The sequence below is a fragment of the Pundamilia nyererei genome, unplaced genomic scaffold (assembly GCF_000239375.1).
Source record: "Pundamilia nyererei isolate P.nyererei 1_Seehausen unplaced genomic scaffold, PunNye1.0 scaffold01044, whole genome shotgun sequence".
NCBI classification, from domain to species: Eukaryota; Metazoa; Chordata; class Actinopteri; order Cichliformes; family Cichlidae; genus Pundamilia; species Pundamilia nyererei.
This window is the reverse complement of record NW_005188445.1, coordinates 10,853-29,005: the sequence shown is the minus strand read 5'-3', so window position 1 is coordinate 29,005 and position 18,153 is coordinate 10,853. Positions and strand designations below refer to the sequence as shown.

General features: G+C 37.1%; 1 protein-coding gene and 1 pseudogene across 3 annotated transcripts; both read left to right on the top strand.

Moving 5' to 3' along the window:
* LOC102211674 (major histocompatibility complex class I-related gene protein-like) overlaps positions 1-1,480 on the top strand; it is a 6,041-nt pseudogene extending 4,561 nt beyond the window's left edge.
* Positions 1,481-10,386: 8,906 nt separating this feature from the next.
* On the top strand, positions 10,387-15,797 carry LOC102211201 (major histocompatibility complex class I-related gene protein-like). 3 transcript variants are annotated; one of them, XM_005755152.2, is made up of 7 exons: positions 10,387-10,514; positions 11,476-11,546; positions 12,184-12,450; positions 12,779-13,057; positions 13,150-13,452; positions 14,104-14,202; positions 14,918-15,797. In XM_005755152.2, the coding sequence occupies exons 2-7, from the start codon at positions 11,498-11,500 to the stop codon at positions 14,965-14,967; spliced, it is 1,047 nt and encodes a 348-aa protein (XP_005755209.1). In that variant the 5' UTR covers positions 10,387-10,514; positions 11,476-11,497; the 3' UTR covers positions 14,968-15,797. The 3 variants fall into 3 exon arrangements, with proteins under 3 accessions (XP_005755209.1, XP_013763516.1, XP_005755210.1); XM_013908062.1 differs by having other exon boundaries at positions 11,300-11,546; XM_005755153.2 differs by lacking the exon at positions 12,779-13,057.
* The last annotated feature ends 2,356 nt before the right edge of the window (positions 15,798-18,153 follow it).

Below are 18,153 nucleotides of genomic sequence, written 5' to 3'. Positions count from 1 at the left end.
TGATATTTAATGGATCGGATTACATTTTTTATTTTTCTCCGATATCCGATCCAGTAATTTAGGTCAGTATCGGACCGATACCGATACTTAATATCGGATCGGTCCATCTCTAACTTTTACATTAAGATTTAAAATTCTAGTTGGTATTGGTAGGGCGAATAACCTTCAGTAATAGTAATCAATCACACAGCAATAGTACATTCATGTAGTTGTAAAAAGCATGATAATACATTAAGTAATCCAAAGTATTTAGAATACGTTATGCTAATTGAGTAACGTAACGGAATACGTTACAAAAACATTTTGGGGCATGTATTCTGTAATCTGTAGTGGAATACATTTTAAAAGTAACCTTCCCAACACTGGATTAAGCCCAACTTAACCCACACGGAACACACAGTGAAGAATGAGGAACGACACTATGATGAGCAAGGGAAGATGCAGGCACTAAATACAGGAGGTGAACAGGACCAAGAGGAAACAGCTAGGAGACACGGCTGATACTGATTACACAGATGAGACGTAGGAGCAGACAAAACTGAATACAGAACACAGGAATCTCAACACACACGCAAAGATGTAGACACAGAGAACTGACTGAACAAGAACAGAGGGAGTACAGAACCAAAACCTAAATAGCAACAGAATACATGACCAGAAAAAACAAGAACATAGAATAATAACAAACACAAACGGCTGGGTCATCAGACTCAGCACCATGACAACTTCAGCGTGCACAAGAAGAGTAACTAATGTCTGAGTAATCTGTATTGACCGAGTAGTAATGGTTTTGTGTCATTTATTGTTTCACTCATATCAGGTCATTCCTCATTCATTCCTTGGTATCAGCACAGTTTTCTGTTTAATAATATAAAATGCTACCATGTGTTGTTCAGCAGAGAAGCCAGTTGACACTGTGACCTTCATCAGTGCTGCAGTGGTTGTTCTAACTGTCACCATCATCACAGCTTTGGCATTTGTAGCTTACAAAAAGAAGAAAGGTGAGAAATCTGAATGTGGGAAATATTAAGTTTAGTTTTTGAATTCATCTCCGAAATCTTACTGCCAGATCAGTTTGGATACAAACACATAAATTCTAAAGTAATTAGCCACACCGCGATGATCACAGTCCCTGAGAAGGATGACGTGAGAAGAAAATAATCAAGTATATTAAAAAGGAAATGGACACAAGATATCTGTGCAAGTAATGAAAAAACAAAACAAATGACAACTGATATGTTTTATTTTGGTTTGTTTCAGCTAAATGTTCTACATCATTTTCATGATACATATTCTGCTCACTTGAATAACACTGATCTCTCACTTGTATCACTTGGGTCATGTATTCAAACAGAAAAAAAACAATCACTACAAATCATTTCCTTGAAAAGGATAAAATATTTGTAAACTGTGTATTTTTTATCTTCTAGCTCCTGACGATGGCTCTGAGCAGTCTGAGAGACTAAATCCACAAAGTTGACTGTCCTGCAAAGAGTTCTTCACTTCATTCTCTGTATGACTTTCCTCCAGCTGCTTCAGTTTATTCCATAGTTCAAAGACATGTTAAAAACACCAATCAATAAATAAAGTACGGATAATGATCACTGTGAACAGGCTGCTATACTTGCTGTAAATTGGTGCATGGTCATATATTTGTATTTAGCTGCTGTGTGTACGTGTTTGCTAAAAAGCAAAAGTAAATGTTTCAACTTTATTGATTGTTATGCATCTGACAATGACAGTTTGTTAGACCTGAAGTGTGTTATTTCACTGAGACGTTGGCAGTGTACAAAGCATGTCGTATTTTCCAAATAACACCAAAACATTTGAAGGATGACAGCAACAGACCGTCATTTGAAAATGAAATGTTCTCAGTTTAATATTTTATTCTCCTGTGAAAATGGCTAACCCGGGATTTCCTGCATTTGATCTGTGAGGTCACATGATCCTGATCTTTGACCACCTTTGGCTATGTCCTAATTCAAACAAGGAAAACTGAAGCTGCAAGTAAAAACAGCTTGACACTGTTCAGATTAGCGTTAAAAGAAAAAATGCAAAATATATCACTGATATAAGAGTTTGTTTCTACAGTTTCTGGACTTCTGCCACAGCAGTTCTTGGTTCCAACCACACATAAAGAATACCCAGAAAGAAAAATATTGTTCTGTATATCTGAACAGAGGTTTGTTGTAGAATCCCTGTTTAATTTAAAAAGAAGATGATATTTTAGCATGTAACCGTAGGAGTAGTGGTAGAATTAATCTACTCACTATAATCACAATTATACCTGTTAAACAGCATGTTCTTCAATTCTCCATTATAACTGTGGTTTTTAAGTCTCAAGTCCCTGGTCTACTGGTTTCAGCCAGAACATAGTAAAATGGACCATAGCTAATATAAATGACATGCAGTTACAAGGACGTAGATTTGGTTTTGGCATTGGTGGGGACAGATGATTCAACCACCCTGTTTCTTTTTTTTTCCTTTTTGTTTTTGCTTTTTGATAGAAAAAGGAGAAATATACTTGCCTACATATGCTATTCTACATGCTTTTAAACCGTTTAAAATTACAATTCATAGTTTTATATGTGAATTATATAATGTTAAATTACTATTAAACAAATGACTGACTAAGTATTTTAGACTTTAGTTTACTTCAGCCATATTCCATATAAATCAGGTATCATACAAAAATAAAAACACCTTCAAATACAGTCATGACAATAAAAGAATATGACTTTAAGGACTTAACAACATCACTTCAGTTATACTACACCAACATCTCTTATACATTAGCACTAAGGGAACACTGAATGACCTGGTGGGTTTTGTCCATAAAGCTACTCATCTAAGATTACCACAAAGTAAAAGATCTCTCAGCAAAATTATGCAACATTTTAGGCACTACTGGCCCCGATCAGATCAGTGAGCTGGGATGTTTTATTCTAAACATGAACTACTGTTACAGCAACAGACATGGACTACTGGTGCCCCACACAACACCTCAATGTCCACTATGTGGAGCCAAACACATGCCTGCTCCTCTCGTTAACTGAGATATACTGCTGGCATGTTTGTTTTATATCTATACAGTCCAGTCTCTCCTGGTGGACATGGCAACACGTTATTCATGGTTACATACAATTTTAGACTGATGTGGGCCAAAGCCTAGTATAACCTGTAACGTTATTATGACGGACACATTTTAGAGCTTGACTTTAGGTGACTTACAGGTTTCTTTGAAAAATAATTTCTTATATCCAGGTTCTTCCTTTTTGCTGCCATCCTCCTCTCTTCCTCGCAGTGCAGGCTTGCCGCTGCTAAAACTAAATAGAGCTCCCTGAAAGGCACAGCCAATCACATTGGCCATATTTGTCACATGAGGTAGGACTCCAGTAGAAAACGTAATTTAACTCTTTCTGCACTGCTGGGTGAATGAGACGTTGACAGATCGTTTTGTTTTGTTTTTCCTTTCTATCGAGTTTGTTTTTCTTTACTGGAAGAGATCAAATTATTGGTGGAGACAATTCAATAATTGCTGGATATTGGTGGGGACATGTCTCTTCCACCCATGCCACATCTACGCCCTTGTGCAGTTATCTATCTTCCGTTTATCAGTCCCAGCTGCATTGACACTCATTTTAGTCATCTTAATAATATCATTTTGGCTGTCCCAAAGCCTCAGATGTTTCAGTTAATCACAATTAATCAAAATTAAATAGAATCAAATCAAAATCAAGTCAAAATTTTAACAACAACAGTGTTGACCAAAGTGCTTCACAGTCAGACAAAAAGCGAATTAAAGATAAAGACAAAGCATTAACAAACAAAACATACCAACAAACAACACAGGTGACAAACATATAAAGCAAGCCAGATGATAGTCAACTAGTTTGATTCAAAAGCCAAAATAAAAAAGTGAGTTTTAAGACGTGATTTAAAAGACCAAATAGACTTGAAGAACAAATATCAACAGGAAGGTTATTTGCTGCTGGTCTGGTGCTGCAGTGGTAAAGGCACGATCACCTCTGGACTTCAGTCAAGACCTTGGTTGTACTAAGAGCATCTGGTTAGAAGATCTTAGTGCTCTTTGGGAGGTTTACAAGTAGAGGAGTTCAGTTAGATAGCTAGGTGCCAAGTTGCTTAAAGGTTTTTAAAGTGAGCAAGGGAATTTTAAAATATATATTTGACAGGGAGCGAATGCAAGTTAGCTAAAAGTGGAATGATGTGATCATATTATCTAGTACCAGTTAAAAGGCGTGCAGCAGCATTTTGAACTAACTGCAAACGACAGAGAGAAGAGTGTTGGAGGCCCAAGTAGAGAAAGTTGCAGTAGTCCAGTCTAGTGGTGATAAATGCATTAATATGTTTTTCAAAATCTTTCAGAGGAAGATATATAGGGCTTCACTTTGGATATCTGACATAACTGATAAAAAACTGGTTTTAACCACTGTGGACACTTGCTTTTCTAATTTAAAAGAGCTATCCAAAAATACTCAGAGGTTTCTTACAGTGTGGGAGCAAAGGCTAGCAAGAGGAAAAAAGAGTATCAGTTAGCTGGCCCAAAGGGTATGATTATCAAAAACAATAACTTCGGTTTTATTTTCATTCAGGGAGAGAAAATTACGTGATAACCAGACTTTGACATCATGAAGACAGTTAAACAGTGGTTGCAGTGGGGCAGAGATATTCAAATTCAAGGGAAAGTAAATTTGGATGTCTAGTAAACACAGCAGAGAAGTGAACAATGGTTTGAAAATTAATCGTGCGCATCTGGTGCAAAGGACGCTCACTGTTCAACCCCACATTGCCTATTGCAATATAAAACATAACTGGGAAATGATCTGAAATTCCAGAGTCCTTGATATCTGTGATGCAAACATCCAGACCATAAGACAGTACCAGATCAAGCATGTGAATGAGATTAAAAGTGTCAATATGAGCAAGGAAGTCCTTAACTAGTGGACCATCCTCACAACAAACATGGATGTTGAAATTGTCAACAATTAAAACACAGTCATACCATAACCGTGTGTTCACACCGAACGCGATAGATGCGACCAAAAACATGCCAGACGCCTCTAACTTGACGCGTGTAAATTCGCACCTCAACGCGTGTCCACAACGCGTGAAGGACCGCACCCAACTCTGAATAGGTGAAGCTCAAACGGTAGGTCCAAGTGAGCATGAAGTCCACCAGGGCAAATCTGGTCATGACAGAACAATCTGAAGCTAGAATGGTCCCAGAGAGCAGGGGAAGAAGGTAGAATATCCATAAGTGCATGATGATTAATCACTTCATGTGAATTTAGGTAAGCCTTGATGCAAACATGGATATAACCCCGTTTACCCCATCTAGTTAAGTGTTTCCTGTATGGAAGGGTAAATGGTAGGCGGCGTATGTAGTCAGAAATGTCTGTTGGAAGCGGAGGAAAATTCTCTGGTTTCCATTTCAAATCAGGCGTTTTGTGATTCAATGGCCAAAGATTCAAAGAGTTTGATCATAGATAAGTAGCGCAAAGACATCATGGCAGCACAGAGAAAGTAAAACACCAGACAGCACGGCGTGCACACTGGCGCCATCTTGGATTGATGATGTACATTTGGATTCATTGACTAAAAACAGTAAATAATCTGGTAGATATCATAAAGATAAAGATATCATATCATATCATAACATATCTAACATGATTTGACTGCATCCAGTAGCAGGTGACACTAAATAAAAGTATAAGTATAAGATAAAAATAAAAAGACAATACAGTGAAATAAATGTTTTAAGTAACATTTATTTCAGCAGTAGGGTTAGAGTAGGCTTCACATGCCACGTGCTGATTTGTCAGAGGACTTCTTTTTATGCAAACACCTCCTTATTTCAAGCTCATTGTGTACTTTGTCAAGAGTCTTTTTTATATTACTAAAGAGCTGTAAAAAGCCTTTTAAGGAGCTGTGGTGTGACTGAGACACGGCGGGTCCAGGGATCATAGGTTTGAGCCATTTTATTCAATATTTGTCACACCACAACACACCCAAACCCCTGAGTCCCCGTGTTTTTAACTAGGCGGGCGTGATTAAGGATGCCGTGCAGATGCGTCCGCCCTCCCTGCATGGCACCGCAGACCACGCCCCACCACAGGAGCCTAATCCAATTAAATCATCAGAGAGAGATGAGAACAGAGAACCACTGAAAGCTGTCACTTACCAAAGTTTATGAAGGAATAATACGAGGGACAGCGAGGCGAAAGAAATGAAAACTTCTAAAAACAAAGCAAAACAGTGGAAACAGATATGAGTAGAAAGTAGGAAGAAGTGGATTCAGCTTTAACCCTTTAAATGCACCAGACAGTTAAACCAGGAGTACAAGAGGACTCACACTCAAATACCTGCACTCAAGAGAGAATAGACACTTGCTATTGTCATTGGATGTGACGGATATGAGATTTATTATCTCTCATAATTGAAAGCTAAATTAAAAAAAATAAAACAATATAGTTTAGAAACAGAAATATTATAAGTGATTTAAAATGCTTAAAATACCATAAAAACAGACATAAAGCCTTAAAAGACAGATCAAAAGCAAAATATCCAAAGGTGCTACTGTACATCTAGAATGAGTGTCATGACTTTATGTGTTTCTAGATTTTAAAAAAGTTATTATTAGTTATTATTTTAAGGAAAAAAGTTATCATTTTACTCCTTTTGAATAAATCTGTATTTATATCTATAAACTTAATTTACCTTCCATTGCACATTTAGATAAATGCAACCAGTCAGCATTTAAACACGACTACTCTGTAATTTACTTGTGAACATGAGTTAACAGTTACTCGTGACCCTGGGTTTCTGTAGTTTTCACTTCTCTGTGTGAGTCACACTTTTCTTGAGTGACTTGTGTCATATGATATTCTCCATATTCCCTGCCACCCACTCTTCAAAATGACCGTTTGACTCTGGCTGTATTTTGTATCTTGCACAGCTTAATGTTTTTATACTTTAGAAATACTACTGATTAAACTTCTCCACATGTAACGTGATGTCTTATAGACCACTGGTGCACAGGTTGCTGTACATTTCCTGTAAATTAGTACTCGGTTGGATGTTTGTATTGTATGAACAGGCCCAACTTCAATTTTTTTCAGCTCTGTTTGTCTATGCTTATGTTTATGTAGGCCAAACTATCTAAGTGACTCTATACATGACTCTGTTGTGCCAAGAGAGAAACAATATGAGGATGTGAAGAGTGGCAGAGAAGTATGTGAGGGCAGTGCAGGAAATGTATGAGGACAGTGTGAGGTGAAGTCAAACTGAATTTCTGTAATTACTGTGGCCCTTCTGCAGTACATTTGCAGCCCAAAAGGGCATGATTAATTCAAACCTGAGGGACATGGAGTCTTCCTACAGGTTAACTCTATTAACTGCTTTTAATGACCAAGGAAATACTTTTAAATAACCCTAAAGAAAACTGATCAAAATAACCTTTAACTTCAGCATTATATATTACAAGGTTTTGTGTTTCTGTAGTTTCCTGTTTTCATTAGTCATCACACCAATAACACTTTTCTGTTTGAATTAAGATGCTCCTTCACACCAACTATAAATCATTGTTTGAACCTTCTGACATCATCAGGTTGTGAGCTTCTCTCGCATAATCAGAGGCTTTTAAAAATAATTTTATTCACATGTGGGATACTTCAACTCAGAATGTACTTATATTAAAGTTCCCACATTAAGGTGTTAGGAGTATTACCCTCACATGAATTTTCATTAAAGTGATTTATAATGAGGCCATGGAGAGTGAGTGGGTGATTGAGCTGTCTCTACTTTGATACATTCAACTGTTTTTTAAACTCATCGGTTTTCTGACACCAGGAGGGGGAAAATGATGAGGTGAGAGCAGTGAAACTGGGTGTGTTCATGAAAACAGAAAGCAGCTGATAGTGAATAGCAGGAGATGACTGATAGCAGGTTTAAACTGATTGGGCTGATCAATACATGGTGACTGAGACAGCCTGTTTTTGCCCTAAAAACAACAAAAACATTATAACATTTTACATATTCTAGGCAATTCTGTTTGATTGGAGATCTTTTTTTTAAAGCATCATACTGGGAGTGTTTTCAGATTCACTTCATCCATGAAGAGACGTTACAAGCAAAGTCATTAACAGTAATGTTTAGTAACTTTGACACTGTGATAAATTCTTCAGGTTTCGTTTGGCATCAGCAGTGAGGTTTTATATATCTATAACTCATATTTCATCTTACTTATTTTCATACATTTAACCTTTTATTGAAAGCTACTGGCTGAATTCTGACGGCATCAGAGGTCTGAGATCACTTCCCAAATTTGCCTGAAGAATGTAACTGGCAGTTTACCTGAACAATAGGAAAGCAGCAGAGGAGACCCTTGTGCCTACCTGTCAGCCACAGTTTATCTACACTGTTGTAGATGGAGCAACTTCCTATGAGTACAAACTCAAGGACTCTAAGATGGGTCACAACAGATCAAGGACTTTGCTGGAAAATCTTTTCTTTAATGTCACTTTGTCTTTTATTGTTGGGGAATGCTGGCATGAAATACTTAATCTGCCCAATACTCTCACATATCAGCTAGCTCCCAAACAGGCTGCTATCAGCAACAGGAGACCGTGGTCTCAAAAATTAACCTTATGATCTAGCATTAACAAAGTCACAGTCAAAGCCAAGAGAAGCAGCTTGAAGACAGCAGAGACCTGAGTACTTTTTCCTCTGTTAACAGGTTCACGCTCTGTTATCAATAGACAATTAACAACTAACTGAAAACTCACAGAGGCCACACCTGTCTCCTCACTTCCATCAGACCTCTCCCTCTATTCCCTACATCCAGCCTATGCTTCAGCAACATATTGATCCTGATGTCATGCTGCAATGCACAAACTATGCCCAATATACTAACTACAATCTTGCATAATACTGACATCATGGCAATGGAGTCTGCTGTCTGGGATCTCTAATCTTCCCCAGCTTATCTTTTCTCGCTACATTTTCCTGTTACACCCAAACTGGTCGCAGCAGATGATTATCCTCCCGGATTTTAGTTCTGCTGAAAATTTCTTGCTGTTAAAAAGGATTTTTTATACTCAGTTTTGCCAGGTACATTCATTAACTACAGATATCAAACCCATCCCCACATACAGTCCATTTTGACCTTACGTGCACTGTTTCTGTCAGTGCAAATATCTTTGATTACTTTGCTCTCACACTGCAGGCTTACTTGTTGTTCCTAAAGTATTTAAAAGTAGACAGGGAGGCAGCTTTAATTTTTCAGGCCCCTCTTCTGTGAACCAGCTTACAGTTTGGACTTGGGATTCAGACACTAACTCTACTTTTAAGATTAAGCTTAAAACTTTCCTTTTTGGTAAAGCATACAGTTGGGGCTGGTTCAGGTGACCCTGAATCCTCCCTTAGTTATGCTGCAATAGGTGTAGGCTGCTGGGGGATTCCCATGATGCACTGAGTATTTCCTCTCCAGTCACATTTCTCACTCACTGTGTGTTAACCGACCTCTCTGCACTGAGTCGTACTTGTTATTCATCTCTGTCTCTCTTCCACAGCATGTCTTTTGTCCTGTCTTCCTTCTCTCTCACCTCAACTGGTCGTGGTAGATGGCCGCCCCTACCTGAGCCAGGTTCTGCTGGAGGTTTCTTCTATTAAAGGGAGGATTTCCATCCCACTGTGCTTGCTCTTAAGGATTTATGTGATTATTTACTCTGTAAATATTATTGTAGTATTTAGCTTAGAATATAAGTGCCATGAGCTGACTGTTGTTGTGATTTGGTGCTTTATAAATAAAACTGAATTGAATCAAATTGAATTAATTCACATACTAAAAAAAACAGGAAATTTTATGTGTTTTATTTTTTATATTGTTTATCTATTTACTTTGGTGTAGTATGAATGGCCACAGTGGGGGCATTTGACAAATGTAACATTAGTTCCAAACACTATAGCCTGAAATAACAGTACAGATCTCAGAGCCACAGTGAAATGACTGCATGAAAGTAAACTGATGATGTATAAATAAAATGATATTATCTTCTAACTCCATTTTTCCATCTATCTCAAGGATAAGTAAAGAGCTGTAGGTCGGTCTCTATAGCTGCTAAAAACATAAACTTGAATTCCTTAGCTGTGCGATATTTCAAATAAATTTGGGGAAAAGAGTTTGGTTTATGTGAAACAAATGCTGCCATTTAACATGCAAATCACACACATGATCTTTTTGACTGCAGTTTTCTTTACTCACTAAAAACATTAAGCATCACAGAAAGCGAAAGCTTGTTTTTATGGTGTCATGTGACCTACAGCTAACAGATCTGTTATACTCTTGTCTGGTTATCGTCCCTGGGTTTCTGTTAGGAGTTTTCACTTCTCTGTTTTCTTGTGGTATGTACTGTCTGTCGTGGAAGTTTGTGATTCACGTCTGCAACACGGAAAGAGCGCGCAGGAGAACACGCATACACATCAAAACATAACAGGTTAGTAATGAGCGTTCTAACCTCGGGGCGTAGCAGCGCCCCTTTTATAACATCGCACAAACTGAGCAAGACGGTTAGCAGATAATATAGTGAAACATCGTTAGGCCTAGATGAGCAGTTTTCACAAGCTCAAGCTGACACATACTTGGTTCATCTTAAGCAGGCAGTTGAGATTCTAAACACATGAAACTAAAATTAGAATTTTCCATTGCATGCCACATTTGTCTGTTTGTATCCTCAGTTGTCATTGTTGTGTTATTGTTGCATTTTCAAAATCATTAAAATTAACCCTTGATAGTTGACATGAAATTCTCAGTACATTCTTCTTTTGGATCACTCAGAGTACATATGTGCAAAGCTTCATCTAAAATTGATGTCATATTTTAATCAGGCTCAATACGATAAATGATTGTATCGCACAAAGTGTATGATATGGTATAGCTGTCATTATATTTAAAATTGGGTAATATTCTACATGAAACAGTAAAATGTGTTCCTTTAAGCATTTAATATAGTTTATGTTCTTCTCTTTTAAATACAATAAAATTGGAAAATTATTGCATTCCGTTTTAAAACAGGAAATAATATACATTTATCAGATTTAAGACAGCATTTGTTTTAAATCTGGGTTGCTATTATTATTTCAGAGGACTCAAAATCAAGTTAAAAAAAACCTTTATTTTCAAAGTATTTTCAAAGTATTACAGCAAAATAAATTCGTTCTGATACTGTAACATAAAGCTTTCATTTTTAATAAAGCACACGTGTTTTTAATTGACTCGTAGGCGGCTGTCTACCGCAGCCGCGAGGACGGGATGTGATGTTTCACATCCACTTCAGGACGATACGTCAACGTTACCTCTGCCAAACAATGACTGTATATCTTTTATACAGTCATTGCTGCCAAATGGGAGAAGCCTGGGCTAAATTAGAACAATAACTCACTGCTTTGGTCCTAAAGGTATAATCCAAATGAAGCTACGATGGGAAGGTTGTTATTGTTGCTTTTCCTCTGTCAGTTTGCGTCATCAGGTAAGATTATGTCCACGTTATTGATATTTTATTTGGAAATTTGATCTCTCTCTGTACTTTCACTGTCTTCAGCTTCACTTTTACATCTGAATGAAAATACGATTTTACTGAGAGGAGACAGACCGCGGACAGTTTTATGTTGTACATTTGCTTTCATAAATCACAGACCATAAATCAACATTTGAAAAAAGAAAAAAGAAAGAAAAAACGTAAATATCGACATCGACGTACAGATGTTGACATTGTTTCCACAGAATAGAGGTCAGACCGACTATATAGATCAGATAAAGACTGTTTAAATTTAAACGGCTCTCTCTCTCTCTCTCTCTCTCTCTCTCTCTGTTTTGGTTAACATATGGATACAAAGTATTGACTCAGGGGGCTGAATAATTACGCACACCCCACTTTTCAGTTATTTATTTGTAAAAAATGTTTGGAATCATGTCTGATTTTCGTTCCAATTCTCACGTGTACACCACTTTGTGTTGGTCTTTCACGTGGAATTCCAATAAAATTGATTCATGTTTGTGGCTGTAATGTGACAAAATGTGGAAAAGTTCAAGGGGGCCGAATACTTTTGCAAGCCACTGTATAGAACTGCAATGCCACCTAACTGAAAGTCTGATTATTGTTACAGTGAAACACTCCTTGAAGTTTTTCTTCTGTCAAACATCTGGAGTCCAGAACATTCCGGAGTTTGTGGTGGTTGGACTTGTTGATGGAGTTCAGAAAAGTTACTATGATAGCAGGACAGAGCGACCAGAACCCAAAACAGAATGGATGAAAAAACTCATGAAGGATGACCCTCAGCACCTGGAGTGGTACACTGCTCGCTCTTTGCATGTCCAACACTTATTCAAACATTACATTGAGAATTTGAGGAAACGTTTCAACCAAACCGAAGGTATGAATTTGTTTCATTTGTTGCAGCAGAATTTATTTTCGTTGTGGTTTTGGTTTAAAATAAAAAACTAAAAGTTTATTAGATTAGGGTTAGATATAGAATGTAAAATAACATAATGTGATCTGCTACTTCACGCACACGTGAAGAGAAAAGAAGAAAAGAAAATAAGAACAGTGAATGAAGCAGAGAAAAAGGTGAACCTTCCACAGTGTCCATTAGTTGATAAACTGTTTTATGTGCCAGTAACTGTATGTCCTTCTATGTTTGTTTCTGTAATGCTCACATCTCACTGGTTTCCTGCAGTTATTGTCACTATGTCTTTTTTCAGGTGTTCATAATTTCCAGAGTTTGAATGGCTGTGAATGGGATGACGAGACTGGACAGATTAATGCGTTCAACCAGTACAGTTATGATGGAGAAGACTTTCTAACATTTGACCCGCAGCGACTGACATGGATTGCTCTAAAACCACAGGCTGTCATCACCAAACTGAGATGGGATGGTGAAGAAGATCAATTAAAATGCAATAAGAACTTTTATGTCCACGAATGCCCTGAGTTTTTGAAGAAGTATGTTCAGTATGGGAAAAAGTTTTTGCAGACAGCAGGTAGAATTAAAGAATCTGGTGTAGAAAAATAAAATAAATTATATGACAATTCAAAGACAATGTAAAACCTTCCTAGCTTTATCTTTTTGCAGTCCTTCCTTCAGTGTCTCTCCTCCAGAAGTCTTTATCCTCTCCAGTCAGCTGCCACGCTACAGGTTTCTATCCTGACAGAGGTTTGATGTTCTGGAGGAAAGATGGAGAAGAGCTCCATGAAGGTGTGGATCCTGGAGAGATCCTTCCCAACAATGATGGGACCTTCCAGATGAGTATTGATCTGAATGTTTCATCAGTCACACCTGAAGACTGGGAGAGGTACGACTGTGTGTTTCAGCTCTTTGGTGTGAACGAGGACATTACCACCAAACTGGACAAAACCCTGATCAGGACCAACTGGGGTAAGACTGGATCCTGGAATGGTTATGAATTATTTTTACAGAGTAGCCATTGATTTTAAAAAGTGAATACTCTGTCACACCAACCCTTTGCATGTCCTCCTTCACTACATCAATTTTCCGTTTCCTTCTGGTGGCACCTCCATCTTCAACATCTGTTGTCTAATGTTCTTTGCTGGAGGTTTCTTCCTGTTAAAAGCTGTTTTAACATATACGATCAATTGAGTGTTATCAAGTCTTGATAATGGTGTAAGGGTTTTACATTAAAATATTAAGTTTCTTGAGATGTTGCTGGATAAGCTGACCTTTGTCACACTGGTGTTCACCAATCCAATCAAACAATTCTATTATCAATTCATAAAGAACAATTACTAACAAATCAGTAAGATGCTTCACTTAAAATGGAACACAAATGGTAGATAACTGAAGTAAGCAAAAAGTAATGAAATACTATAAGTATGGTTTATCTTCAGCGTGCACAAGAAGATTAAGTACATTGGAGTATTAACTGAGTTTTAATGGTTTTCTGTTGCCTCCAGTTTTGTCAGATGCATCAACTGTGAGGTCCTTACTGAGTCATTCCTCACTTGTTCTTTATAACACAGAGCAAAAATGTGTGGGATTACTAAAGTGTTTCCACATTTTGTTCAATAGGGAAGCCCGCTCACATTATACCTACAGCGGTTGTTCTAGCTATCGTCCTCATTGCAGCTGTTGCAGCTGTGGCGGTTGTCGCATACAAAAGAAAGAAAGGTGAGTGATCTCAGTTGGAGAAACATTACATTTAGTTTTTGAATTTGTGTTTTAGTCCATACTGACACATTTAACATTAGTTCCAAACACGTACAGCCTGAAAGAGTAGCGTATACGTATATATATATAAGAGTTTACGTTTCAGAGCCACAGAGAGATTAATATATGACACCTGACTGATAATGTGAGAAGCATCAGTGTAATAGATAAGTACAGAGCTGATCTTCATTGCTGTGCAGAACACAAATTATTGAAATCTCTACCTGTGAACTACATTCGAGGAAAAGAGTTTGCTCATGTGGAACAGCGTAGAACATATTACTGCTGGTATTTAGAATGAAAAGCACACTTCAAAAAACAAGCTTCGTGTTCCTGTGATGCTTAATGCTTTTAAGGAGTAGTGATGAGATTTTGTGTCATGTGACCTTTAGTCATGTGTCTGCCAATCATTTCTCGGTGTGAGTTAAAAAGAAAAACTGAAACAGCTCGTGATTGTTGCGGTAAAAAAAAAATTCTTGGTGGTACTTTCCCTCATGTTCCACCATGCTCAGCATGTGATATTTATGCTTCTTGATAATGTGACTTCCCTATTCATATTTCTGCTTGCCTGACTCTTTATTGCATGTTTAGCTAGAAAGCTAGTGTGTTTGCTAACAGAAATCATCAATCACTGTACATTATAGAAAATATCAGCTTTATCTTTGTGTTCTTACAGCTCCTGCCAATGCCTCCGAACAGTCTGAGACACTAAATCCACAAACATGACCATCCTTCACGCAGTTCTGCGCTCTGCATGACTTTGCTCTGGCTGTTTCAGTTCTTCTACAGTTTAAAGTTTTACATTTTATATACAGTACTTATCAAAATACCCAACAGGTAACATGATACATCATAAAAAGTTTTTTGTTGTTTATTTTAAAGGCCCACACTGCAATAAATGTATGTGCCTCAAATGAAGCTCAAATATTGATATAGTATCATTTCAAAAATAGAATTTATCTTGGTTCATTTAACTTTAGGGGTGTTACCTCTTCTGGATGTTTATATGTTTACTTTTTGTGTAGTTAACAGTCAAATATTTGTCACCCTTTATTAAATCTAATGTATAATAATTCATGCATTACATGTATAATCGTTTCATGTAATGAATTTGACATTTACATTCAGTTAGAGAATTTATATGTTATGTCTGATCATTGGTCATATCACCTGCATGGGACAGATGGCTTATAAATCACTCTGGGTCTGCTTTGGCATAAAGCCCAGTTCACACTTACCGTAACTTTTTATAATTATTTGAACATTTAATGTCTTCTAAACAAGAAGACATTCTCTCCTTACTTTTTCATGTATTCAGAAATATTCTGTATTGATGTGCAAAACCTTTTATCTATAAAACATTCATATGTTTGAGCTACATGTTAATGTCATGGTCCTGAGTCTGTGACTCAGTGGTTTTGGTTTTGGTAATTATTATCTTGTTCTTAAGGTTAATTCTTGTTTTCATGTTCTTTGGGGTTGGGCTCTGGTTATATTTTGAGCAACTTCTGTTCTGTGTTTCTGCCCGCCCTGGTCCCATGTCTCTGTGTTTGTCTGTGTTCAGTCTGTGTGTTTCCTGTTTTACTTTGAAGGTCAGTGTCTCAGATTAATGCATTCTGTTTTGCTTCCCTTGGTTCTTGTCAGGTTGGATTGCTCCCAGCCGTGCTTCTCTTGTGTCTCTCCTTTCCTTGTTACTGCCTTTGTATTTAAGCCTTGTGTTCTCTGTGCTTAGTTGTCAATGTCTCATCCCTGGAGCTGTGTGTGTGTGTGTGTTTCCCTGTGTTTCCTTGTGTCTCTGTTTAGCATTCCCAATCTAGTGTTGTATTCTGTATTGTTGTTAAGCCTGCAATAAAGCAGTGATCTTTGAGTTCAGTTCTTTTTCCGAGAGTTTTGCATTTGCAATGGCCCAGTGTTTTGTTTGTTATTATTATTGTTGATTTATTTATTTATTATGTTTGGGTCCTTTTCCTGCAACACACAGCTGTTCCATGACACAACCAAATGATAAAACAATGATAAATAATTTCTTTTATTGTGGCACATGATTTTTTTCCATCTTAAAGAGTTGAAAGTGAATTGTTTAGTTATTTTTAAGAAAAAAAAAAAGGTCAAACAGGCTCAAATGAGAAAATTGAAATATACATCTTGGTAGATGACTTTCATTTCACAAATGGAAAGAAAAAGTTTATCTTTCATTTAATGGCTTACGTCTGTGAGTCCTCCAAGGACCTTAAGGTTTTCAGTTCAGTTGCATGAGCCTGGTATGCTTGCCCTCTGCTGCAGTATGGGCAGGTTTTTGCCACAGCATTAACATTTTTACATCTGTCGAAAATCACTACATCTGTAAAAATGTAAGACGACAGTATACTATAAACATGACACATACCATACTATAATCCTATGAGGACTAAAGCTTCACTAAAAACACATCACACTTATTGAAAGAGGAGGAAAGAATGGTCTCAGTGTGAGCTGGATAATAGAAGATTACAGAAAGACCTGTATAAGTGTATCAGTAAATTTATGCCATATGTACTTTGAATTCAGGTGATTGGACACAGGAATCATGTGTAATTTTCAATTATTCAGTTTTTTTTTAAATTATTAATCCTGCCTGGACTCTCTTGTAGTGTTGCTAGTTACAGATTCTTCATATAACACCAGCAGCTAAACTCATGCAAACTCCATATCTTCTGTTACTTTCTGCATCTGCACGGCTGAGGGGAGCCGAGTATCCATCATTTGACTTCACTGCTGTTCAGAGCCTTTCAGTTCTTTTAGTCCCAACAAGCTTTCTGACATCTTTCTGTCACTTGCTCAGAGATTTGTCCTTACCCATGCCTGCTTGGGGCTTTTTATTTCAGCATAGAGCATTGATAAAAAGTTGGATGTAAAATGACACGCCATCTCTTAACAGTGAAAAGTCTGTGGGAACTAAAAACAAAGACAGCTTAAAGACGACATGATATAAGTGAAAATAATCTCCCTTTTGCGTTTCTTCTGCCAGCTGTAGGTGGGCTCATTTTGGAAACTGTGGGCCGTCTGAGAGTAAGAGCAAATATAATTGTTTAGTTTGGAGGACTTATTTCATCAGAGAGTTGATCTGGTGGGTGACGGTTTGAATCTAGCACAGTTCCAAGTCAAGTCCATCATATTTTCAAGGTCTGAAAATTCTCAAGCTTTAACCATACAGAAAGGATGAAGTTATTTATGTTGCTTCTCTTCTGCCCTGCTGTATTTGCAGGTAAAAAAACCATTTAATCAAATCTGTAAACAGCAGCATGTTTGTTTTGCTTTTGTAGGTAGTTCATAGACTCTGTATCAATGCTCATTTAATCATTTTATGAGAATATAAAACAGGACAAATATATTTTTTTATCATGTGTATGAATTTTACTGGTGTCACAACTCTTTTTCATTACTATCATTAATGATACAGATGAAAAGGTTTGATGTAAAAAGTGTGAAAGAAGTCAGGTTTTCTTATATAAAAGGTTCAAATCAGATTTATCTCATTAAAGTAGTTTTTAAAGATTTAGGCTGATTATTGTCAATATTTTTGTAGTTCAGAAAAGGGAAAACTTTTATTTTCTTTACTCACAGAGGTTTATTATTTACCTATCAGCTAGTCAGAGCCCAGTGGAACCAAATATGCCGTAGAGGTGGTTTCACTCAGCAGCCAATCACATTCACATGCCCTCTGATCCCAACAGTCTGTGATATTTGATTGTGAAATGTAAATAAATTGTTTGTATAGTTGCAATTATGTCTTATTCTGAATGAAGCCACTTTAATACTCCAGTTAACTAACAACTTCATCCACATCTTTGTCAAAATATAAATAACATTAAGATTTTCTTCTGTCACATTGTGTCCTTACATGCTCATACACACACACACACACACACACAC